The 26,202-nt window shown below is 45.9% G+C and overlaps 1 protein-coding gene across 1 annotated transcript; it reads right to left on the bottom strand.

The window, feature by feature from the left end:
* Positions 1-469: 469 nt before the first annotated feature.
* On the bottom strand, positions 470-25,628 carry NANP (N-acylneuraminate-9-phosphatase). The gene is given in 5 exon segments (XM_037001867.2): positions 470-5,699; positions 15,209-22,473; positions 22,475-22,932; positions 24,416-24,530; positions 25,462-25,628. Coding segments are annotated over 4 exon segments (855 nt in total). The 3' UTR covers positions 470-5,699; positions 15,209-22,358.
* Between the last annotated feature and the right edge of the window lie 574 nt (positions 25,629-26,202).

The following is a 26,202-nucleotide window of genomic DNA, read 5'->3' as shown; positions in this document are numbered from 1 at the left end:
AAGACAGGCACAGTCGCAGGGAGGCCATCAGGTGAGAAATTGGGGATCAACAAAGGTGAGGCTCAGAACCTCACCCCCCCTGCTTTGAGAGAAATCTTCTGCATCCGTGGATGTTTTGCTGCCCTTGTCTAGCTTGGATTAATACTTAGTCCATAGGCACACACCTGATCATCTGATCATCTACATTTGCCCTCTTACAGCACTAAACTATGTTTTCTACCTTTATCTTGCATCTACCTACCACTTCAGCATTTTATTAAAAATAAAAATAATAATAATAATAAAGGGAGAAATGTGGGATCAACATATTAATCAAGTATAAAAATCAAATGAATATTCATATTTGACCTGATTGTTTATAGTTCATAATGCATGATCAAAATCAAAAGTTTCTGTGATGACTGCCCTTGTACTGTTCACCATGTAAGAATTTATTCACTATGTAAGAATTCGTTCACCATGTAAGACCTTGTTCGTTATGCTTCAGAAGATTGGAGACTGATGAGAATTAGGCTTGAGATGGATTAATGATTGTGCACTGAGCATTGACCCCCCCTATACAGAATTTTATTGTTATTAACCATTTGATCAATAAATAGGAGAGATGCCCTCTCAAAAAAAATAAAAAGTTTCCCATTTCTTCTAGGTTACCCAGTTTGGTAGCATATAGATTGTCAGAGTATTCCCTTATAATTTTTGTACTTCTGTGGTATCCATCATAATTTTTCCTTTCTCATTTCTGATTGTGTTGATGTGTGGAGATTCTCTTTTACTCTTAATAAGTCTTGCTAGGGGTTTATCTATTTTATTTTCTCAAAGAAGAAGCTCTTGGTTTCATTAATTTTTTCTATTGTTTTATTCTTCTCAATTTTATTTATTTCTTCTCTGACCTTTTTTATGTCCCTCCTTCTGCTGTCTTTGGGCCTCTTTTGTTCTTCTTTTCCCAGTGTCAATAATTGTCAATTTAGACTATTCGAGTTTCCTCTTTCTTCTTCAAATAGGCCTGGATTGCTATATACTTTTCTCTTAGAACTGCCTCTGCTGTGTCCCACAGAAGGTACGGCATTGTGCTGCTGGTTTTGTTTCTCTGCATATATTGCTTAATCTCTGTTTTAATTTGGTCATTGATCCATTGATTATTTAGGAGCATGGTGTTAAGCCTCCATGTGTTTGTCTGTCTTTTTGTTTTCATTGTACAACTTATTTCTGGTTTTATACATTTGTGATCTGAGAAGCTGGTTGGTAGAATTTCAATCTTTTTGAATTTACGGAGGCTCTTTTTGTGGCCTAGTATGTGGTCTATTCTGGAAAATGTTCCATGTGCACTTGAGAGGAATGTGTATCCTGCTGTTTTTGGGTGTAGAATTCTGTAGATGTCTGTTAGGGCCATCTGTTCTAGTATGTTGTTCAGTGTCTCTGTGTCCTTATTTACTTTGTGTGTGGTTGATCTGTCCTTTGGAGTGTGTGGTGTGTTGAATTCTCCTAAAAGAATTCATTGCATTCTGATTCCCCCTTCAATTATGTCATTGTTTCACATATGTAGGTGCTGCATGGATATTTATAATGGTTATATCCTCTTTTTGGACTGACCCCTTTTTCATTATGTAATGTCCTTTGTCAGTTGTTCCTTTCCTTTTTTTGATGTCTACTTTGTCTGATAGAAATAGTACAACACCTGCTTTTTCTCCCTATTCTTTGCATGAAATATCTTTTCCCATCTCTTCACTTTTATTCTGTATATGTCTTTGGATTTGAAGTGAGTCTCTGGTAGGAAGTATATAGATGGTTCTTGTTTTTTTATCCATTCTGTAACTCTGTGTCTTTTGATTGGTGCATTCAGTCCATTTACATTTAGGGTGGTTAATGATAGATATGTACTTATTGCCATTGCATACTTTGGATTCATGGTTACCAAAAGTTCAAGAGCAGCTTCTTTACTATCTAGCAGTCTATCTTAACTCACTTATTACACTATTATAAACACAGTCTGAAGATTCTTTCCCCCTCCTTATTTTTCTTCCTCCTCCTCTTTTTATATGTTAAGTATGATATTCTGTACTCTTTGTGTATCCTTGACTGACTTTGTGGATAGCTGATTTAATTTAGCATTTGGTTCATATATAATTGGTCTACTTCCATTGCTTTGATTTTATTTTCTCTCATGACAGTTATTTAACCTTAGGTGCACTTCCATCTAGAACAGTTCATTTAAAATACCCTGTACTGACATTTGTGGGAGGTAAATCCCCTCAACTTTTGCTTATCTGGGAATTGTTTAATCTCTCCTTCAAATTTAAATGATAATCTTCCCATATAGAGTATTCTTGGTTCAAAGCCCTTCTGTTTCATTGCATTGAATATATCATGCCACTACCTCATGGCCTGTTATGTTTCTGCTGAGAATTCTTATGACATCCTCATGGGTTTTCCTTTGTAGGTGATATTTTTCTTCTCTCTGGCTGCTTTTAATACTCTGTCCTTGTCCTTTATCATGGCCATTTTACTTATTATATTTCCTGGTGTTGTCATCCTTGGTTCCCTTGTGTTGGGAGATCTGTGGATTTCCATGGCCCAAGAGATTATTTCCTTCCCCAAATTGGGGATGATTTCAGCAATTATTTCTTCAAAGACACCTTCTATCCATTTTTATCTCTTCTTCTTCTGTTAACCCTATAATGCAAATGTTGCTCATTTTGGATTGGTCCCACAGTTCTCTTAATATTCTTTTATTCCAAGCAATCCTTTTTGTCTCTCTGGCTCAGATTCTCTGCATTACTGTACTCTGATTTCTATCCCATTTACTGTCTCTTTGACCTCATCTAATCTGCTTTTAAATCCCTCCATTGTCTGTTTCATCTCAGTTATCTCTGTGCTGTTAGTCCCTTAGCTCCTGAATATTTTGCGTAGCTCCATTAGTATGCTTATGACTTTTATTTTGAATTCTTTTTCAGGAAGATTGATGATTTGAGTCTCACTGAGCCCTCTATCTGGTGTTAGAGGGATTTTGGATTGAACAAGGTTCTTCTGCCTTTTCGTAGTCCTGGAGCAATGGGAATGGTTGCAAGTGAGCGGCTCATGTGTCAGCTGGGAGGGCAAAGTGCCTTCCTGCTTCCCAGTTGCCATGACTGCCTTCACTGTCTGTGCTGGTAAACCGCACACAGGGAGCAGCTTCTCAGTTGATCCCCTAAGGTGCCATGGGTGGGGTGGCCCTCAGGATGGCCTAGGGGGATGGCAGGACTTGTGGAGATGTGGTGCATGTGTCTGCCCACAAGGAGAAAGCCCTTTTGTGTTTCCTAGTCACTGTGCCTCTCTCCACTGTCTGACACGGTTAGCTGCATGCCAGGAGTGGCTTCTGGGTTACTCCCCTAAACTGCCATGGGCAGGGTGGCCCTCGGGATGGCCAAGGGCAGTGGAGGGGGTACAGGCAAGTGGCACAGTTGTTTCCAGGAACAGAAAAGCTTTTTTTGTGCTTCCCAGTCATTGTGCCAGTCTCATGTTCAGCCCTGTTAGCTGTGTAGAGAGAAGCCTCTGTGTCAAGCTGTGTAGTTGCTGTAGGTGGGGCTGCATTATGGCTGGTCTGCACCAATGGTGCAGACAGCGGGTTTGTATGCAGGTACTGGTGTGGACGAAGGAATGGCAGGCTGCTTATTGTTATGGGGGGCTGAGGGGCTAACCATGGGGATGGAGTGCCTGAAGCTCCTGAAACTTCCCAACCTGCTGTGTTTAGTGTGCTGGGCTGCTTTTGTCCACCTGTTCATTCTCCTAAACCCTTGCCCCTTCAGCAGTCTTCTAACTGTAGGGAAGTCTTTCAAAGAGCCTGATTTTCATTTGTCCCAGGGCAGCAGGTTGTGGGAACCTGTTGGCAGTCTCAGTCTCTGACTTTGGCTTAAAGCCCCTCTAATCTCCAGAGCACCATGCAATGTGGGTCTGTGCTCCCAGGGTAGATTTCTAGGGCTGGGTATTAGGAGTCCTGCACTTCCACTCTCTCCCCGCTTTAATTATCTTCCTCCCACCAGTGAGGTGTGGTGGGGGAAGTGCTTGGTTCATGACAGGGTGTGGCTTTTTCTTTACCCTTTTCTGTGAGATGTTCACTTCTCCCAGATGTTGACTGGCTGGTGCACTACTACTTCTGGTCACTCTTTTAGGGATAGTTGTAATTGCTATATTTTCAAAATATATGAGATTTTGGAAGGAGATTTCCACCACACTTCTCATGCTGTCATCTTTTTTCCCCTTCTCTATTGTTTTCCTATACTGTTTTCCTTGACCCTGAGAGAGTTGTTCTATCCCTGTGGAAGTATACAGGCTTCAGAGCTATCCACCAGTTCAGCTTTTTGTTTATGAGGTGTAACTGACATAGAACATTGTATCAGTTTCAGGTGTGCAGCACAATGATTGCATGTACTGCAAAAGGATCACCACACTGAGGCTAGTTACCAGCTCTCAACATACATACATGGTAAGGAATCTTTTTCTCTCCTGATGAAAACATTTAAAATCTACTCTTAGCAGCTTTCAAATATGCAATAGAGTGTTACTAACTACAGTCACCATAATGCACCTTACATACTTATGACATGTATTTTATAACTGGAAGTTTGTGTCTTTTTGACCACCTTCACCCATTGCACCAGCCCCAAAACCCTGACTTTGATAACCACCTATCTGTTCTCTGCATCTAGGAGCTCAATTCTTTTTTTGATTTCCACATGTAAACACAACTGTATGGTATTTGCCTTTTTCTGTGCAACTTATTTCTGTTACCATAGTGACCACCGGGTCCATCTGTGTTCCTGCAAAAGACAAGACTTCCTTCTTTTGTGGCTGAGTAATATTGTGTGCATGCATGTGTGTGTGTATATACATGCATTTTATTTACCTCACCCATTCATCCATCAGTGGACACTTAGGTTGCTTCCATATCTTGGCTATTGTAAATAATGCTACAATGACTATGGGGGTAAAGATCTGTTTTTGCATTAGTTTGTTTATTTCCTTCAGATAAATACGCAGGAGGGGAGTAGCTGCATCATGTGGTAGGTCTCTTGAATTTTTGGAGTTGTTTTTGTACCAACCAGTGGCTGGGCCTGGTTACATCCGGACCATCAGGGCAGGAGGCCTCCTTTTCTGCATTTCCATGCTGACACTTGGTTTGTCTTCTGGACGGATATTCTGACAGGTGTGAGATGATCGCTCTTTGTGGTTTAGATTTGCATTTCCGTGATGATGAGTGACATGGAGCACCTTTCCAGGTACCTGTTGGCTATCTGTACGTCTTTGAGAAAATGCCTATTCAAGTCCTCTCCTCATTGTTTAGGGTTTATTTGCTTTTCTGATTTCTGTTCTTTGGCTATTGAGTTATGTGAGTTCTTTACATACTTTGGATATTAGCCCTTTATCAGATATATGACTTCAAATCTTCTCTCCCACTTGTCAGTTCACCTTTCCATTTTGTTTTTCATGTCGTTTGCTGTGCAGAGGCTCTTTACTTTGATGCAGTCCTATTTTTGCATTTGTTGCCTCTCTGTTTAGTGTCAAACACCTGATTACATATTCACCTCCTGGGGTTTTATGATTTCAGGTATCACCTTGGGAGTATACAATGGGAGGTATGCTCAGGCTTTGAAGCCACTCTCCAGTTCAGCATTTTCCACTGTGCACATTTCACACTTCGCTCTATAGTAGACATTTCCAGTGTCCTAGTCAGAAGATAAAGGGAAAAGATGGAGACAGACACTAGGGTCCATTCTGTCCATTTGGAGTATATGAGTGAAAACTCCCAGTGTATTTGCTGAAGCCCATGAGTGGGAAAAGGAATCTCAACACATTGCACGACAATCCAGAGTCCTTATTCAGAGTGACTGAGTGCCTGGTGCCCTAATGAGTAACACTGATTACCCTAATGAGAAGGACAATTAACAACTTGGGTCAAACGGCAGTCTTCACAACAGTTGGCTGAGAATATGGAGGTTCTTTACTCCAAGACTCACAGCCATTCAACTTATTTTCCTGGAGTTGCTTAAAGAAGGCTGATGAACATGCACCTCTTTCTCTCTCTTGCCTAACACTGTTCTGGGCCCACTGCACAGCTGACTCTCCTTCCCTCCGTGTGGGAACCACCACCACCTACTTTTCACTAAGGAGATGCGTTCTTGTGGTTAAAATTGTAATGTTTGTGGAATATATCGCCTGGCTTTAGTACATTTGCATATCCTCAGGGGTGGAGAGCAATTCATCTCCATATCAATGGATAATTACCTGGGCAACCCAGGGCGTGTCTGAACCTGAGAGGTTAAGGGGAGGAGGCTGGCTGGCTTGCTGGCTTCCTCTGGAGCAGAGAAAGACAGTCCTGGACTGCAGTTTGTAAGCAATAAATGGGTTTTAAACTTTATTTCTCCTTTTGACTGATTTCGGTTTTTAGAGGTATTTTGCCCCAGGATTTTCTCTCTCCAGACTTACATTCTCGCGGGAGTCAGCAGGGTGCCTCTGAACCTGAAATATGTCTTACTGGGTGCAACCTTTGGGAGGGCTGCTCCTGTGGATGGTGGGGAGGCCCCAGTGGATGTAGCATCAGAGGGTGCCACTTCACCTGTTATTATTCCCCCACCTGTGGGTCTTCCAAGTTGGGAGCCCCTAATGCAGAACTGGTCTAGGGTAAAGTACCTCCCAGAGGGGTGGGGCCTTTTCCAGAACTGGGGAAGGGTGGAAACATTGGAAGCTGCAGAATTAGCCCTCTGTGAGGTAGAAGACTGCTTTGAGACCTTTCTGGGGTCGTGTAGCAGCTGGCGCTGTAGGGTCTCTTTTCTTAGAGATAATGGAAAATGTTATACAGAAGTAAAAGAGGACTAACAAGAGGGTTCGAGAAGAGAGAGAGGGACTTAGGCGTGAGAGAGACACACTTCAGTACCGCTTGGAGGTGATAACCTATGGGATTTTGTTAAAGAAGAGAGACAGTTGCTGAAAATGCAGACCACACTCCTAGAAGATTCCTTAGCAGCAGTGAGGGGGGAGATGGCAGGAGAAGCCTCGTTGCAGGAGGCCATGGGGGAGGGGTAGGAAGGAGTGGTGCCTTTGACCCCGGAAATGGTGGAGGAGCCATTGATGGGGGAGCATAAGGGAGAAGAGGATGAGGCGGGGCCACTGGTGTATCTGCTACCCAGGCCACAGCCAGAGGTACCATCTTCTGTTTTAAAGGCCCACCCAGCTGTAATTAAGAAATTTAAAACAAAACAACTTCGGGCTCCTCACAGGGAGGAGCAGCTCCCTCCCCAGTTTGTTGAGCACTCTATGTTCTGCGCCTATACCCCGGATGAGCTGGTGGACATGAGCATCCATTATAGGTAACAATCATTGGAATCTGTGCCTACATGGCTTTTACATCTCTGGGATATAGGGGTAGAAAACGTAGTTGTGTTGGGTACTGAGATGAATAGAATGGATTCCCTGATGAATCACCCTTATCTCCAGCAGTGGTTGCAAAATGCATGTCATGCCTCAGAGAATCAGACACTCCTGGGATGGCTGAGAGCTGCCATCAGGGTAGTTTGGCCTAATCAGAGTGATTTACCATATTTTCCCAGTAGTTGGGAAAACGTATACAGAGGTCCAACAAGTGCTGTGGGAAATGGGTATGGAAAATATCTATAATATGGACCCCCAACGCCCTGATGAAGATGTGTGTAGCATAAGAGCAAGAAATCTAGCACTGCATATGCTCCTCCGTCTCTCTTTGGGCCCCAAGTGAATACTCTTGCCCCTCCCCCCCACCTACTGCAACCCATAAGTGAGGCAACTTGTACTTTGGCAGATCTGCGGTGGGTTGAAAGAATTAGGGCACAGAGGGAAAGCCCCTATACCTTAAGATGCTTGGTAACCAGATGCTCTAATCATAGGCAGCCCCCAAAGTCAAGGGCTGTGGCTTTCCATAATAAGATTGAGACAATATGGATGGAGGATGGAGAAGGAAAGAGCAGTCATTGGGCTGAGTTGCAGGAAGTCTGGCTCATGATCTCCTAGGAGCCCTCCTCTATAGTTGTCTGCACTGTCAGTTGGGCCATATATTGGGGCTTGATCCTGTGGCTACTGACATGGTACCATGCCAACTGGATCATCAGTCCCCAGCCCCCTTGAGGGCAAGAGTTGTGGCAAGACCTAAGGGCCTCTCATCAAAATAAGACTCTTGCTGTATATCATGTGACTGGCCATTTGCCTTTGGCATCCCAAGGGAATGATGAAGCAGACACATTGGCCCAGGTATGCAGGCCAGAGGAAAAGCCTGCCTCTGATGTGGCCCAATGTCTACACCAGCATTTGTTGCATGAGGGGAAAAGACAGTGTGGGCTGTAGCCCATAGGTGGGTCTTGCCAATGGCCTTTGAAGCAGAGTGCAGAAGGAGTTCCTTGTGTGCTCTAAGAGGGACTTACACTGAGTCCCACAGCAACATGGGACAACAGTAAGGGGGCCAATACCCCTTGTCAGGTGGCAGGTAGATTATATGGGCCTCTGCCCATATCAGAAGGATATCGGTATGCCATGACATGTGTAGACACGGCTACTGGACTATTGGTTGCTTTTCCTGCACATTGTGCAGATCAGCAAACCACCAAGAGGGGCCTTGAGCATCTCTTTGCAGCCAATGGCCGGCTGCCAGTGATTCAGAGCAATCAAGGCACCCACTTTACTGGACATGCATTACAAGAATGGGTGCAGCAACTAGGAATAAAGTTAAATTGAATGTACCATATAATCCTACCAGGGCAGGCCTGATAGAGAGGTACAATGGTTTGTTGAAATCTGGCCTGAAGTTGGACAATAGTCTGGGTGTTGGTCAGTTTGCCTATGGGCAGTGCTGAGGCATTTGAATGAGAAGCCCCGTGAAGGAGATTTGAGCCCTGTGGACATGCTCACACACATTTCTGCCTCTCCTATACAACTGTATGTCCAAACCTAAAAGAGTTGTAGAAGCCAGGATATGGCCAGCAGAGCAACATCCTGCTGTCAGTCCCAACTGCATTAAGCCAAGCAGACAGTTAAATGGACCTGGCACTGGACATTTTGACACATGGACAGACAATAGCTGGCCCTTCTGGCACCTTGGGGGAAAGGCCTGGAAGCTGGCCTCATGTGTATTCCTGGAATAGCAGCTGAATGGCCCCCAAAGGTCATGGTAGTGGATCCAAAACGTCCAGGAGGTAAGAGCATCTTGTGGGGAAGTTATGTTTTATCTTAATGGCCAGTGCATGTACCTCTCATACCCTATATATTGACCCATCTGTAATGCCCACAGGGAGCGGGGTGAAAGTCTGGTGCACTAGACCAGGACGAGATCCCATTCCTGCCACTGTTTTATCACAGGATCACTCTCTTGCATGTATCCTACCTGAGGGACAAGATTATGCTGGTGTCATTAAAACATGTGTCTTATCGCACTTAAGGTTATTTTCTCCCACAGTCCTTGTGGCCTGAATGTGCCCCAGGCTGCATCTACTGAGTGATGGTTTCTCTGAACCCTCAGTTACTGCCTGCTCTTGGAATGGATGAGGTTTGTACTTAACCTGCATAAGACTTTGAACCTAGCTGAATCCTCCAGGTTTAGGATTGTCATGATTTTATGCTGTTGCTGTTGTTATGTCATTAGTCTGGTCACAGTGCTCCAGTTTTCTTGCCCCAGGACCATCAAAGAAGAAGGGGAATGAGTAGATTGTAAGACTAGATTTCTGGAGGGGTTGCCTGTGGGTAAAATTGTAACATTTCCAGAATATCTCATCTGGCTTTAGTGCATTTAAATATCCTCAGTGGTGGAGAGAAGTTCATCTCCATGTCAATGGGTAATTACCTGGGAAACCGAGGGCATGTCTGACCCACAGAGGTTAAGGGGAGGGGGCTGGCTTGCTTCTTCTGGAGCAGAGGGGAGAGATGGCACTGGACTGCATTTTTTAAGCAATAAATGGGTTTTAAACTTTATTTCTCCCTTTGTCTGATTTCAGCTTTTAGATGTATTTTGCCCTGGGATTTTCTCTCCCTGGGCTTACAGTTCTGCACACTTGAGAAGGTCTTTGAGGCCAGTAATATTGGGAATGCCCAACCCTAAGGGACTAGTATATCCAGGGGATGCACAAGCCTATCTGAAAGAGCTCCCGCTGGACAAAGCTGGAAAAATTTGAGGAATGAAATAAATAACAGAGCACTGGGTGACACCTGAGAACATGAAATGAAGATATACAAGTCCACAGTGTTATAAGTAAATGATCAGAGAAAAAAATGGAGACAGATCTTCCTTATAAAGAATTCTACATCATATACGTAGACATGTCCCCTCCAAGATGTAAAACTTAATCACCCCCTTCTTGAGTGCAGCCTGGACTTAGGAAATTCCTGGAAAAAGAAAATTGAAACTGCAGTGGCAAAATCTGGCAGAGACTACTGGAACCAAATGGTCAAGATTAACTTCACCAGTCACCCAAATGATCAAGATTAACATCACCAATAACATTCAGGGGATGTCAGTAAAACCAAACTCAAATTGAGGCACAGTCTCTGAAATGCTTGACTGTTAGGCAGGAAAATATATGTGAACAAGGTAAAAAGAGAACAAGGTCAGTAAAGCCCCCTAGAAAGGACTCAGTTGACCAGTTAAAACTAGAAAGCCAGGAAAGTCTCAGAGTTAAGGAGTTAATCACTTAAAGCTCAAAAGGTCACGAGCAATTTAGCCTTGAATGTTTGAATATTCCCCAGATAAAAGGAAATATCTGAGCACAGCCCATATCTTCATTGTGTCAATTAGATCATTGTAAGATTTACTTTTCCCTGCTAAAGGCCCACCTATAAACAGCATAATAAAGACAGGTGATCCCACCTTAAAGCCAAATTGCATTTTGAAAAATCCCAGGAAGTTTAAGAAGAAAGTTTCTTAACATACTCTTTAGCAAACAACAAACAAATTACTCTGCCCACACCTTGGAGGAAGGGCAGACAGTCTTGATTGATATGCTCCCAAACCAGGAAGCTGCTATCCTGGGAGGGGACCAAAGCAGTAAATTTCTTGAGTTAAGCTAATTTTGCAGAATTACCTAATGGACTGCTAAGAAACTTAATGTCTCATCAAAGATATTTAAGACCACTTAACAAGTCCACACCCTTAGCCCATTGTCACATTTCTAAAAAATCCTTAAAAGGGAGTGTCTTGCCAATGGGTTTCAGCACCAGGCAAGTTCGCTATGGATTCAGTGTGACCAAAGAAAATGACAGCAAAACATTCTTAGGGTGAAAGGGTTATACCCAACTTTATTCTCACAGTGGCAGGTCAATCACTAAAATCCTGTTCACTCAGAGTGAGTCTGCATGCACCAAGCCAGTTTCTGCCTCAGGGCCCCTCTGTCTGCACATCCATCCTCTGGGCTTCTCTGCACAGCTGTCCTGCACAGTCATCCCACACAGCCATCCTCTGAGCCTCTGTCCTGGGTGCTGGCACCACTCCAGTCTCTGCTCTGCTCTCCTGCAGCCTTGCAGCCCTGCCACCGTGTTGTGCCCAGAGTACTGGGTGGAGCTCTTTTTATAGAGTCAGCAGTCATGTATTGCCCACAGGTGTGCAGTGAGCTAGTCAACCAGGTCCATATGAGAATCCTGGCCACAGGAAGTCTCATTTTATGCACAGGGGGAACCCCCAACCTGTCAGTACACTCCTCTCTCTGAGGTCGCCTGCACTTTCTAAGTATATGACTTTAACTTTTCCCAACCTTTCAGGGTGCTCCTCTCTCTGAGGTCACTGGCACTTTCTCTCTAAGTAACTGTAAATAAAACTTTTACTGTGCTTCATGACTATGTCTCTGCCCTTCAATTCTTTGTCACAGTGGGGACAAGAACAGAGGAAAATGCACAATGCCTCTCCCCCAACATGACCAGGGCTCCTCACAACTGTCAAGGTCAAGAAAAAATAAGGAAAATCTCAGAAAATTCCACAGGTCAAAAAAGACACAAGAAAAATAAACTAAGATACGATATGAAAAAGAACTTCCAACATCAGCACTCTCTGGAAGACTCATACCAGAAGATGATCATCAAAAAACCCCAACAAAGATCCACACGCTGCTACAGCTGTAGATGCATTCATCCCACCGGTTCCTGGACTTGCCATGGGAATGAAGGAGATATCTAAGCTGGCCTGTGCATACAGTAAAACAACAAATTTGACTGGATCTATACTGTTGGAACTCAACCAAGAATTAGGAGAAGTGCAAATTGTAGCACTCCAAAATCTTACAACTACAGACTATCTACTGTTAGAAGAACATATGGGTTGTGAACAGTACCCAGGAATGGGTTGTTTTAATTTGTCTGATTTCTCTCAGACTGTTCAAGTTCAGTTGGACAATATCCACTATATCATAGATAAGTTTTCACAAATGCCTAAGGTGCCTAACTGGTTTTCTTGGTTTCACTGGAGATGGCTGGTAATTATAGGTCTGCTTTGGTTATGTAACTGTATTCCTATTATGTTAATGTGTGTGTGCAATTTAATTAGCAGTTTAAAACCTATACATGCTGAAGTTACTCTACAAGAAGATATGTCAAAGAAATAATCAATCTTCCCATGTTTTCTTCTGCCTGCTACATCTATAGCTTTTCTTCTTCCTTCCTAATTAAAACACTTAAATAGAATTCATGCCTCATATCAAATTTACTGAGTATCATAATTCTTCCAAGTGGTAAAGATACCTCAAGACAAATGCTGGGCATAGAAGCCACAGAGCATAAATATGCAAAGAAGTAAAAAGCTAACCTTTTCAAACAATAAGGCTTCTTTCTCACTTACCAACCTTACATTTCCCTGTATGGCCCCGGAAGATGACTGGTTAGCCAGAGACGGGTAAGATTCCTCAAGGGAGGAACAAGCTAAGACAGGCACAGTCGCAGGGGGGCCATCAGGTGAGAAATTGGAGATCAACAGAGGTGAGGCTTAGAACCTCACCCCCCCTGTTCTGAGAGAAATCTTCTGCATCTGTGGATGTTTTATTGCCCTTGTCTAGCTTGGATTAACACTTAGTCTACAGGCACACACCTAATCATCTACATTTGCTCTCTTACAACACTAAACTATGTTTTCTACCTTTATCTTGCATCTACCTCCCACTTCAGCATTTTATTAAAAATAATAATAATAATAAAGAGAGAAATGTGGTATCCACATATAAATCAAGTATAAAAATCAAACGAATATTCATATTTGAACTGATTGTTTATAGTTCATAATGCATGATCAAAACCAAAAGTTTCTGTGATGACTGCCCTTGTACTGTTCACCATGTAACTTATTCACTATGTAAGAATTTGTTGTCCATGTAAGAACTTGTTCGTTATGCTTCAGAAGATTGGAGACTGATGAAAATTAGGCTTGGGGTGGATTAATGATTGTGCATTGAGCATTGACTCCCCTATGCAGAATTTTATTGTTGTTAACAACCATTTGATCAATAAATATGAGAGATGCCCTCTCAAAAAAAAATTCCAATTGTAAAATAAATAAGTAACCAGGATGTAATGTATAACATAAGGAATATAGTCAAAATATTGTAACAACTGTATGGTGATAGCTGGTAGCTAGAATTATCATGTATATAAATGTTGAATCACTGTGTTGTACACCTGAAACTAATGTAATATTGTGTGTCAACTACCCTTCAATAAAAAAAAAAAAAAGACACAAGAGATGATAGCTAAATGCTATTTGGGATCCGGGTGGAATCTTGGAAGAGAAAAAGGATATTATAGGAATGTCTTGCCAATGAGTTTCAGTCCCGGGTAAGTTCACTTTGGAGTCAATGTGAACAAAGAAATTGACAGAAAAACGTTCTTGGGGTGAGAGGGTTTATCACCCAACTTGTTCTGCAGTGGAAGATCGAGCAAGAGTGTCTCTGTCTGCACCCAGAGCACTGGGCTGAGCTCTCTATATAGCACAATAATAGCTTATTACCTACAGGTGTGGAAGCAGCAGCCAAGCAACTGGCCAGTTACATCATCAGCTGGTTTAAGTTCAGTGAGGATCCTGGCCATAGGAACCCCAACTTCCCCATACTCCACGCCTCCAGGATTCTTGCCTTACAATCTACATGCTTTCAATCTTCCACAATAGTCCCTACATGAGAAAGCTGGAGCACTGCAACCAGATTCCACAATAGCAACAGAGGAGAACAACAAGTTAGAGATAATAAAAATTAAGATACAGCAAGATTTTGATACAAAAATTATAATAATCCTCAAGCCAGAGGAGGTTCCCAATCCACAAAAATTTCCCATCGAATTTCCTCCCATCTGCTCCTGCCCGTATTAAATCAACTCATGTCTGGGTTCTTGTAACCTTCATGGGGCCCTGTAAATTCCTGTGAGTTACAGGTCTTATTTCTTTCCAGATTCTCGTTGCTTCTGCCTCTCCTAAGTCTGCTACTGTACGTGTCACCTCATTTATGGGCTGCCCTAAGTGAGGGGAAAGAATGGCCACTAGAAACCCAAAGGGGGATGTAGGAGCCATTTGAAGTACAGTATTTCTCATTCCAGTGGTGAAAATCTCTTCATCTGGGTTATAATTCTCTGGACTATAGATGGCATTTCTCATGCCTAGCTATCATAGCACCTGTTGGAGCTCAGCATATGTCTGCCATCTAACAGGAGAGGATGGCCGATCACCCAGATTGGGCCACACAGCACTAAGTAAGTGCAGCCATAAGCTAATCGAGGAGGGAGTGACTCCCTGGGGTCTGCTATGCACTTAGTAATCGCTGCCCCAAGGCAGGCTGCACTGTCAGGGAAGACAGCTTTCCCATCTCTGATTCTGACAGAACAATTCCATCCACCTCTAAGTCCCACAGATGCAGGAGCCAAGCTGATACTGACTCTGAGGGCTTCTGCCTAAATCAAGAGCCCAACCCCACCAGCTCAGCCTGAGTACAGGGGCGGACCACAGAGAGCTCCACGACCTGGGGAGGGGCTGCTCCTCTCCTGGAGAATTTTCAGCTGCTGGGGTTTTACTTTCTTTACAACCACTGGGCGTGCTTTCAATACAGTAGGCACCAGTGCCTCCAGCACCACCCCTTCCTCCTTCCCCAGCTCCTCCATTTCTGGGGCTGATGGCACCTTTCTCTCCCCTCCCCCAAGTGCCTCCTCTGCTACAGCTTTACCTTTTCTACTGTGCCTCTGTCTTCAGAAGGTGTCTTACCTTCAGCTCAATGCTTTGCAGCTGATGTTCTCGTGCCACCTCCGCCTGTGCTTCCCTCAGGAGTTAGTCCTTTTCCTTGATGGCCTCTTCCTCCTTCAGAACACCTGGCAGCACTGCCGTCTCATCTCGAAAGGCACCTTGCTGTCAGCGCTCTCATGCCGCCTCCTCCCGCATCCAGGCCATCTCCTTCCTCAGCGCATCCACAGACGTCTGCAGCTCATGTTCTCATGCCGCCTCTTGCAACAATACCACTTCCCTCCTCAGGGAATCTACTGAAGTTTGCAGCTCATGTTCTAATGCTGCCATTTCTTGGGTCTCCTCTGTAGACCTTTTAAAGACCGAGAAGCAGCCAACCCACAGTCCCCGCTGCCTCCCGGGCACTCTGCTTCTCAAAGGCTCTGCTTACTATGCCAAGGGCCACCGCTACTGCCTCAGGTGTCACCTCCCCTTGCCTCCAGTCCTGGGGTGGGGCCCAGTCCTCTAGGAGGCACGCCACCTCAGACCACATACCCATTGGGGGATGATCCACTGTCTCCCCATTCTCAGGGGCAGCCCGCTGAAGCACCCCTCCCATAAGGGCAGCCAGTCTTTCTCCTTAGTCAACAGGAAACCCTGCCGACTTTTGCCAATTTTCTTGCCAATGGGTTTCAGCCCCGGGCAAGTTCACTATGGATTCAGTGTGACCAAAGAAAATGACAGGGAAGTGCTCTTGGGGTGAAAGGCCTGGATTTCTCTGGTTGAAGTTGTCCTCTCTGGCTGAAACAATCTCTCCTTACTCCCCCACACCCTCCGACTAACCGCTCCCAGGATGTTGTAGTCAGCAGGCCGGCAACAGGGACTGAGAGAATGAAACCTGGAGGGATGGCCCCGATCCTTCTTCAAGATTCGGATGACTGGGACTTTTCCCTGCTCTATGTGGCTGGGGAGTCGTTGGGGCCAATGCAACCTCCGTTATTGAGTCCTCCGCGGACCCAGAGTGGCCGCACATGCCATCTTCCTGAGCCCTTGGCACCTCCTCCACCTCCTCTGACCCCTGCCTTACCTCCCTCACCTCCTCCGAACCCTGCTTAATATCCGTCACCTCCTCTGACCCCTGCCTTACCTACTGCACATCTGCCAACTCCTGCCTTACCTCCCTCACCTCCTGACCCCTGCCTAACCTCCCTCACCTCCTCTGACCTCTGCCTTACGTCCATCACTTCCTCCGACCACTGCCTTACTTCCTTCAACTCCTCCAACACCTGCCTTACTTCCCTCACCTCCTCTGACCTGTGCCTTATATCCGTCACCTCCTCCGGTTCTTCACTTGCAGGATGCAGACTGATGGGGCCAGGGCTCTACAGGATTCGGCCCCCAAGAGCCCAGGGTAACTTTCATGGTTGAGGGAAAACCTGTCCATTTCCTCATAGATACGGGGGCGACTTTCTCAGTCCTTACCTCACCTTTGGGATCATTGAAAAAGGAAAAAATGGTAGTTCAGGGGGAGACTGGAACTGGGACGTGCCAGTGGGCAATGGGTAGGCATACAGACATAGGCAAGGGGACCGTGACTCGTTCCTTTATGGTCATGCCAGACTGCCCCCGTCCCCAATTAGGGCAGGACCTTCTATCAGAACTTAGTGCTTCTGTATCTTTCAGATCGGAGAGAGGGGCATGTGTCAGTTTTCTTCTCCTAATGACGCTTCCCCATGTTCTCCTCCTGTCACCCCTCCACCCACCTTGCTTCTCACAGTCCCTCTGAGTGAAGACTATCAGCTTTGCCAGGAGACACTAGGAGATAGAGAAGCCCATCCAAGTCCCCTCCTAGAGAAGCTCCTTCAGGAGGTGCCATGGGTATGGCTGAAAAGAACTCCCCCAGACTGGCAAAACATCGCCCCCTGTGGTAGTTCTGTTGGTCGGCCGAGCCACCCCAGTGAGGCAGAGGCAATATCCCAAGTCAACAGAAACAAGGCAGGGAATCCAAGTTCACATACACCGCCTAAGAGAGGCGGGGACCCTGGTGCCGTGTCGCTCCCCGTGGAACACACCTCCACTCCCTGTGCTAAAACCAGGGACGAGGGGCTACCGACCACTTCAAGACCTGAGGGAAGTGAACTGCAGGGTTGAGACAGTTCACTGTACTGTCCCCAACCCCTATGCTTTCCTAAGCACCCCACCTTCAAGGAGACAGGTGTACACAGTTCTGGACTTAAAAGATGCTTTTTTCTCTATCCCGCTGGACCTGAAATCCCAACCCATCTTTGTGTTCAAATGGACTGATACTGGGTTTAGTGGTCAGCTCACATGGACAAGATTACCCCAAGGATTCAAAAACTCCTACACTTTTTGATGAGGCTTTAAGTAAGGACCTGAAAGAATTCTGGGCAGGAAACCCCCAAGTGTCACTCCTACAGTAAATTGATGACCTCCATCTGGCCGCAGAGTCTGAGCAGGCCTGTTATGAGAGGACTAAAAAATCTATTAAGGACCCTCCAGGATTTGGGTTACAGAGCCAGAAAAGAAGGCTCAGCTATGCATGCCAGAGGTGACTTACCTGGGTTATGTCCCACACCAAGGCAAGCGCTTGCTCTCCGGTTGTCGAGTGAATGCCATCCTTCAGATACCTGCTCCGGACACTAGGTGGAAGTTGCATGAGTTTTGGGGGACTGTTGGATACTGCGGGCTCAGGGTCCCATAGTTTGCTGAGCTAGCCAGACCCCTCTACAAGGCCATGAGGGGTAAGGAGGGCCTGCTGTCATGGACAGAGGTAGAAAAAGGAGCTTTCCAGACGTTGAAACAAGTCCTGGTCTTTGCCTCAACCCTAGCTCTCCCAGACATGACAAAACCCTTCATATTGTTTGTGGGTGAGTGAAAGGGCATAACAGAAGGAGTCCTGACTCAGAGGCTGGGGCCGTGGAATAGACCTGTGGCTCATCTCTCAAAACGGCTTGACCCAGTAGCAGCCGGATGGCACACCTGCCTAAGAGCAGTAGCAGCCGCGGCCCTCCTGGTAAAAGAGGCTGATAAGCTCGCCTTCAGGCAGGACCTGTTCACTGTGGCTCCACATGCTGTTGAGTCACTGCTCCGGGCCCACCCAACCAGTGGATGACAAATGCCCGCATCATCCAGTACCAGGCTCTGCTTCTTGACCATCCTTGCACCCATTTCCAGAAACAGCAGATCCTGAATACTGCCCCAACGTTACCTGGCTCTGCAGAAGGTGAACTCCTCCATGACTACCTGGAAGTAGTGGAGCATGTCCAGAGCTTGCAACCAGACCTGACTGATGTCCCATGGACTGACCCATACTTGACCCTCTTCTGTGATCGTAGCAGTTTCAAGGATATGGAACGGTATGCAGGGGCTGCGGTTGTTACAGTGGAAAGAACTGTCTGGGCAGAACCTCTCTGGTTACCCCGCAGAAGGCTGAATTGGTAGCATTGACCTGAGCCTTGGAGGAGGGAAAGGGACGGACTGTCAGCATTTATACCAACAGCAGGAACACTTTTGCTATCACCAATGTACAAGGGGCCATATATGGTGAAAGGGGCTTTCCAACGGGAATAGGAAAAGACATCAGAAACAAGCCCCAGATCTTAGAACTCTTGAAGGCAATTTGGCTGCCCAAGAGAGTGGCCATAATGCACTGTCCAGGACATCAAAAAGGAAATTCGCCTGGGGCAAGGGGAAACCGTGCAGCTGACCTGGCAGCCCGAGAAGTGGCCCTAGAACAAATCTCAGAACTGATCATGACCTTTCCGCCACCCATGTTGTGAGAAAAGCCACACTATAGTAGAAAGAACTTAGAGTTTGCTTGCTGAAGCAGATACACAGTACTACGCATTTGAGTAAAAATAAAATGATACACTTGGTCCAGAAAGACTTCTGGGTCCCTGGGGTGAATAGGATGACCTGTGAAATAGGGGAAGGTTGCATTGTCTGTCAACAAGTGAATCCCTCCTGACAGGTTACACAGGTACAGGGTAAAAGGGAGAGAGGAGAATCCCCGGGGTGACACTGGGAGGTGGAGTTCACTGAGATAAAACCTGGACAGTACGGGTACAAATATTTGTTAGTTTTTGTGGATGCCTTCTCTGGGTGGGTAGAGGATTTCCCAAGAAAGACAGAAATGGCCCAAGTGACTGTGAAAAAGCTTCTACATGAAATTGTCCACTGGTTTGGGTCGCCTCTGTCTGTGGGGTCTGATACAGACTCTCTTTTGCGGCACGGCTGACCCAAGGGGTTGCTGGTGCCCTGAAGGTCCCATGGAAACCATTTGCTTACAGGCCCCAAAGTTCGGGCCAGTTTGAGAAGATGAATTGGAACCTGAAAGAGACTCTTACTAAGTTAACTTTGGAAACTAGTGAAGGGTGGGTACAGGCCCTCCCTTGGCACCCCATATATTTTAAAGATCACCCCTTTTGAGATTCTGTTCAGTTGCCCCTCTCCTATCCTTCTTTGAGTAGACTTGGAAAAAGCTACCGAAACCCCTAATTAAGAACTTGTGCAGTCCTTACAGGCCCTACAGGGAGTGCAAGACCAAATCCACTCCCTGGGGAAGGCTGCCACACAGGGAAAGGATCTGCCAGAACCACACTCGTTCCAGCCAGGAGAGCTCGTGTGGGTAAAACGGCATAAGACTGAGGTGCTAGGGGCCTGGTGGAGAGGACCTTACTCAGCCGCCTTGACAGCCCCCACAGCTGTGAAGGTTGCTGGTATAAGACCATGGATCCACCACCCACAGTTGAAGTTGGTGAGAGAGGGGGAGGAAAACCCCACCACTTGGGCATTGGTGAAGCCGCCGCCCAAGACCTGCTACAGATAAGACTCAAAAGGAAAACCAAAAACTCAGATGTAATGTTTTAGTATTGTTATTGGAGGCCCTACCTGCTCCCAGCCGTGCCACCCCGCACCCCCAATGGCCCTGAAATTACTCATGGAATTTAATCAATACAGCCTCGGGAAAGAATATTGCTAGTTTTACAGGAAGCCACCCCCCAGTTTTTTTATTTGATCTCTTTGAACTATGATCAGAACTATCCACTCATAAGTATTCTAAGAATAAGGATGACAAGGCTTTTCAAAAAGCTTTCCCAAGGTGGGATTTTTATGTATGCCCAGCAAATGGGGGGTCCAACTGCCAGGGAAATGGACACTATCATTGTGCAAGTTGGGAATGTGAAACCATAGGCTCCTGGACAGACAATGACTTCTATATTTCATTGTCTCAAGACCGCCTCCATGACATTGATACAGCTGGAAGGATGAACCCGCTAAATTTGAAAGTTAAAAATTGGGACCCTTATACTGTGGGAAAGGATTGGGAGATGGAAGGACTTGGGGGCTCCGGGTATATATAAGGGCCCAGGACCCAGGAACCAAACTCACTATCCAAAGAATTCAAATACCCCAGCTTCCAAACCCTGTGGACCCCCTCCAGGAGGCACCTTGTTAAATCTGGTCCCCCTTCCAATTAAGGCAGCACTGCAACTCCCCACCCCAATGCCAAAGCCCCACACTGAGCCATCAGGTAGGAAAAATGGCCTAACAGAACCTCCTGGGCCTGGCCTGTTAACAGCCACAGCAGAACCCCCTGACTGGACACTTGAGAAGCTAGAGTCACTCTACAAATTTGTAAATCAATCTACTGTCAATTTGACAAAAGATTGCTCATTCTGCCTAAATTCCAAACCTCCTTATTATGTTGGTCTAGCTGCAAATGAGACCCTGGGAGAGGAAGAAGAAAACATTTACCATTTTAGTCTAGATGAGATCAGAGACAGAGGTCTCTGCACATGGGGTTTGCCACCCTCACTTACCTTTGGAGATGTGCAAGGCACAGGGTTTTGCATCCATTCCCCTTCATACTCAGCCCCAAACCCCTGTCTTCAGCAGCTCTGTGAAACTACTCTAAATTACACTTCCCCAGCCTCTAGTGAGAAAGTTAACTTCCTGTTTAGCCCATCTGCCACGTGGTTTGCTTGTACCAGTGGGTTAACCTCTTGATTGTCTGAGAAATTAATAACAGCTGGTGTAGGGGAACCAAGGGAACCCAAGCTCTGTATTTTGGTTCACATCCTCCCTCAAATTTAACCCTATAATGGGGAGGCTGGTAGGGAACACATGGGCTTAGTATATTCCCTTAGAACAAAAAGAGCAGCCCCCATCCTAGTGCCCCTCCCAGTTGGGTTGAGAATCGCAGGATCAATAACAGTAGGGACCGCTTCCTTTGTTGTAAATGATGCCAATTTCAAAGTGCTCAGTAAACAAGTAGACAAAGATATAGGGATGTTAGAGAGCTCGGTCCATCAGTTGAGGTCGGCTGGAGACTCCCTAGCAGAGGCGGTCTTGCAGAATAGGAGAGGGCTGGGCCTCTCTCTTCATGAAACAAAGAGGGCTTTGCATGGCATTAGGTGAAACATGCTGCTTCTATGCAAACGAATCAGGCATTCTTTGGGATACCCTGGCTATGGTGAGGCAGAATCTCAAAGAAAGAGAGGTCCAGAAGGGAACAACAGCAAACTGGTATCAAGGCCTGTCCCCATGGGCCCCCTGCCTTACGACCCTCCTGACAGCCCTTGCAGGTCCACTCGCTCTCCTTCTGCTTATAGTCACTGTGGGGCCTGTGTTGTGAATTGCCTCATGAGTTATATTCAGAAGAGACAAGCAGTCGTAAAGCTACTTTTCATTATAGAACGTTACCAAGCCTTAAAAACTGAAGTCAATGGCTTGACTCTGTTACAAGGACGGGGGGAATGTGAGGGGCTGAAGCAGTTTCAAAAATAGAAATAGGACACAAAGCTCTCTGTAAAGTTAGACCCAGACCCTAGTCACGTGCCAACTTTTGAGAAACTAAAGGAAAAGATATAAATCCCATGAGAAACAGGATGTTCAACTAACCCCAGGCTATTTTTGCTTCTGTACATCGCTTTGTTAGAGACCAGCAGTATCACACGCTTCCTGCAGCAGGTGGGCAAAGCAGGATACTTAAGCCCCCCGAGCATTAAACAAGGAATATAGCTTGCAGAATTTAGGGGAAGGTGGAAAAGTTGCAAAAACTAAGCAGGATGCGTTAAAAATGCTTGAAAGGATGTTGTGACAGGGGCTCGGGCTGCACTTAGAGAGCTTGCTCCCTGGCAGTCGCCGGCCGGCTGAAGTCAAGTCTCCCTTTTTATAACGTACTTTGCTGTGAGGCCCTGTTTCCTTCCTCCCGCTCCCACAGGCCGGATCTGAGACCCATCACAAGGCCTCCTTGTATACTGGGTTCTAGCGTATCACCAACCATCACAGTCTCCAGGCTGCACCCCAAGAAGGTAACAGCAGTAATAAAATATGGAAGGGTCTGGTTTCTCACCTTTCTACTATTGACCTACAGCAATAGCATCAAAATAGGACTGGCAGGCACAAGCCTCAGTCTCCTCCCTCTGGCTTTGTCTGTCTCCATTCATTAAGAGCAGGTGGACCTCCTTTCGAAGTTCAGTGAGCATGGCTTTGATGTCTTCTGCTAGTGTCATATGCTGTAAACGAGTAGATTTCCACAGGAAATAACATTCCTCAGCCAACTTCCGGTTGGCTGCCCCACCCACTGTTTCCTGGATGGCTTCTTCCCAGTGAGAAGTCCTGAGCTCAGTAATGCATGTATGGGGAGAAGGAAAATGTTTCTTGCTGAGTTTAACTTCAACTTTGTGACAGATGATCTCGGCCTCATCTCTATGATGGCATTTCAAATGTAGCAACTTTATCCCCTAAATACAGGAAAGTAACTCTGTTAAGGGACTTTGTATTTTTCATAGTCATGTGTTGGCCTCCTCCCCATCTCCGACCCGCAGATATAGGAGGAGCCGCGATGAGATATGGAAGACCTGAGTGGGCCAGCCAGGGGACTCGAGGCACACCAGCTCGAGAGTGGTGCTGGAAAGGCACCTCTCATGTTTATTGATCAGGTATCAGATTGTTGAGTGGGTGAACAAGTTTCTAGACACAGTGACTAACATGCTTTACTCCAGGATTGTATTTGCCTCCAGGTCGCTGGGGAAAGACATCCCTGGAGCCAGACAATGAGGGGGTAGAGATAACAAGAAACAGATCTCAGTTAGATTTAGTGAGCGGCGGCCTGCACCACAGATTCCAAGGAAGACAATCAATTCCCATAGAAACAGAATCATCTATGGATGGCAACCTACGGTCATGTCCTGAGAAGCTCTGGTCCTATTACCCCAGAGCACAGAGATTTGAGCTCAACCCATCTTAAGGCATCTCTATTACTAACCCACTTTTGGTGGGAGTTGGTATTACTTTTAAAGAACATCAGAGTGAAGATCTCCCATTCTCTCTAGACAAACTCATTCCTATTTCTGAACAAATCCTATACTAATAAGATTCTTTACATAGAGCTAATAAAAATTCCTCATTTGACAGTTTAGCTCATGACCTTTCATTCTGGTCCTGAAGAAATTAAAATAACACTTGTGTTTATTAGACTCTTCCCAGAAATAATGCTAGTTCATTTAACATTTTCTTATCTATATGCATTTTATGTTTTGAATGCCTAAATTGACCACCATACAAAACAGGGCCCAATCCATACTTTTAGAAATGTGTGTTTATTTAGTTCTGATGGAGTCATGCATGTCCTGTAATGTTAGCAGTGTAATGAGCTAGGGCTTCTTCCAAACCTGATTTTCCATATAAAAACTTCCGATAATGCTCCCTCTTTATTACTGGTGCTGAAACCCACATCAGAATTAAGTGCTCTCTCTAATGTTACCATATCTCTTTTTCTCAGCCTTTATTGTATTAGGCCATCTGTTTTGGCCTGTCTTCTCACATTTACTATGATCCTAAGACACAAAGCATTATACCTGAAGCCCACACACATTGTTTCTAGCCTTTCCACAACTCTGAAGGGGGTTCACCTTCTGAGATGAGGAAATGGAAGTTCAGAACTGGTAGGGCACTTGCCAGGGTTGGGGCTGAACCCCATGCCTGCCTCCGTCCTAAATGCACACGCTTTCCTTTGCACACTGACAGCTGGCACCGGGACTGGGTCCCCGGTTCTCAGCACGGTGTTTGCAGGGGAAAAGGAGCAGGCCGGCAGCCAGCACCATAGCTGGGCTGAGTGCGTAACAGTCACGTGAGCACTCAGGAAATGAAGGGAAGGAGCAAGGCCCTCCGCAGGGCTGCTGGGTCGGCTGCGGCAAGGGAAGTGACATTGAAGCCAGGAGTTACCCGGCCCTCAAGGTGCAGGCGGGAGGAGGACTGAATCACTCTGGACAGAAGGCTCAGCATGGACAGAGCTGGGAGTTGCGTGAACTGGGAGAGGCTAAAGGCTAAGCTCCGTGAACTGGAAGGCAGGTGATGGAGTCAGCTCAGAGACGCAGCTGGAGCGGCGGTCAGGAACCAGTCTGCAAATGGCCCAGGGCCCAAGGCTGCAGCAGATGCTACCAAACCCCCTTGGCCCGCAGCAGCCCCGACAGACCAAGGGCTCCATTGTCTAAGTGGTTGGGCTTCTCTACCTGCGGCCTTTCTCGGCCACAGGGCACCCACACATGTAGACTGGGGCCTAGTGTTGCTCTGGGTGCAGGCCTCCAACCAAGGAGGGGCAGAAATTGTGGATAAATTTCACAGCTTTCTTGCCCCATGTGGAGACACACGTAGCAAGTTCTGCACACTGTCTGCAAGTTCCCGGCCACTCACACCAAGAAACTGCTCCTTTATGTGACTGGTCTTCCAGTCCTTCCTTCCCTGTCTTACCACCTCCCCCACAGGCCCTGCTGGGATCACCTCCCAAATGAGCTGCCTGTACTTGAAGTCTCCACATGGGGCAATCGGGGGGCCAGTCAATCATTCCAAGACAGTTTGGGTGTTTGAGGGTAAGTGCAATAGACAAAACTGAGATGAAGACTGACTGTCTGCCGTGGAGGCAAAGAGGCCAAATGAGCTCAAACGTGCTGCCCTGAACTACACGGGGTACGTGGTGTGCTGCTCACCATAGACACTCAATCCACCTGCTGAAAAGGGCAACGATAAATGGACACTTTCTCCCTTCTGAGTATGAGAATAGAGCTAAGGAATAGTTTTCAGGCTACTTGTGCACATTAGGAAATGCTTACGGGAAATCTTAGACCAGGAAAAATATACTGGTTCTCAGAATGGTAGATGAAGTCAGAACACTGAAATCTTTGCCTCAAAGAGTTAGCATTCAGTTAACAAATCAAGATTATAACCCTCCATGGTTACAGCAGCATCTTTATTAATGATGTCAACTGAGTTACTCTCGAGGGTCACTATAAAGGTCCAGGACCCTGCTGTAACCCAGTAAGAGGACATAGGAGTCGTGGACTCCGCAGTGCGGGAGCTTGAACGGGAGGCGGCTCACAGCCAGTGAACAGCCGCCGATAAACATTTCCTGTTCCTCCACCTGGCAATTCCTCAAGCACATCGCGGGCTGCTCACAAAGGCTTAGCTCACCTTCACTGGGAGATTCTGGTAAAGGCAGAGCACACTGCCCCCCAGTTTCAGAACCATTACATCCCCCGAATTAACTTTCCTACATTTGTCACACAGCAGCTATTTACAGATTCATCTGGATAAAAATACTATTTTAATAATAATAACCCATGAAAAAATGTTAATCTCTCATGTACATATTAATATAATTTTGAAAAGAAACAACACCTAAGTTGAATCAATACTAACTGGTATTAGTACAAACTCTCCTGATGCCCACAGGGAGCGAATGGGAGTTTTGATTGAATTTCGGGTCGATGGAAAGGGTCTCTAACTAGGACATGTGGTGACATTCTGCACAGGGGGAAGACAGAATTGAAAAAGAATTTTGAGTAAGACAAGCTGACCACGCACCTACATGCCTGAAAAAAAGGGGTCCAAAGAGAGAGAGGGGTTTGTACCAATTTGTAGACTTCAAGTCAAATTTCCTTTACTTCAAAACTCTAAGGCTTCTTAGAGGGACTGCTCTAGATGGGAGCACTCCTAAAAAGACCACAGAACAAAAC

The sequence above is a fragment of the Manis javanica genome, chromosome 15 (genome assembly GCF_040802235.1).
Source record: "Manis javanica isolate MJ-LG chromosome 15, MJ_LKY, whole genome shotgun sequence".
NCBI classification, from domain to species: Eukaryota; Metazoa; Chordata; class Mammalia; order Pholidota; family Manidae; genus Manis; species Manis javanica.
This window is presented reverse-complemented; position numbering and strand designations above follow the sequence as displayed.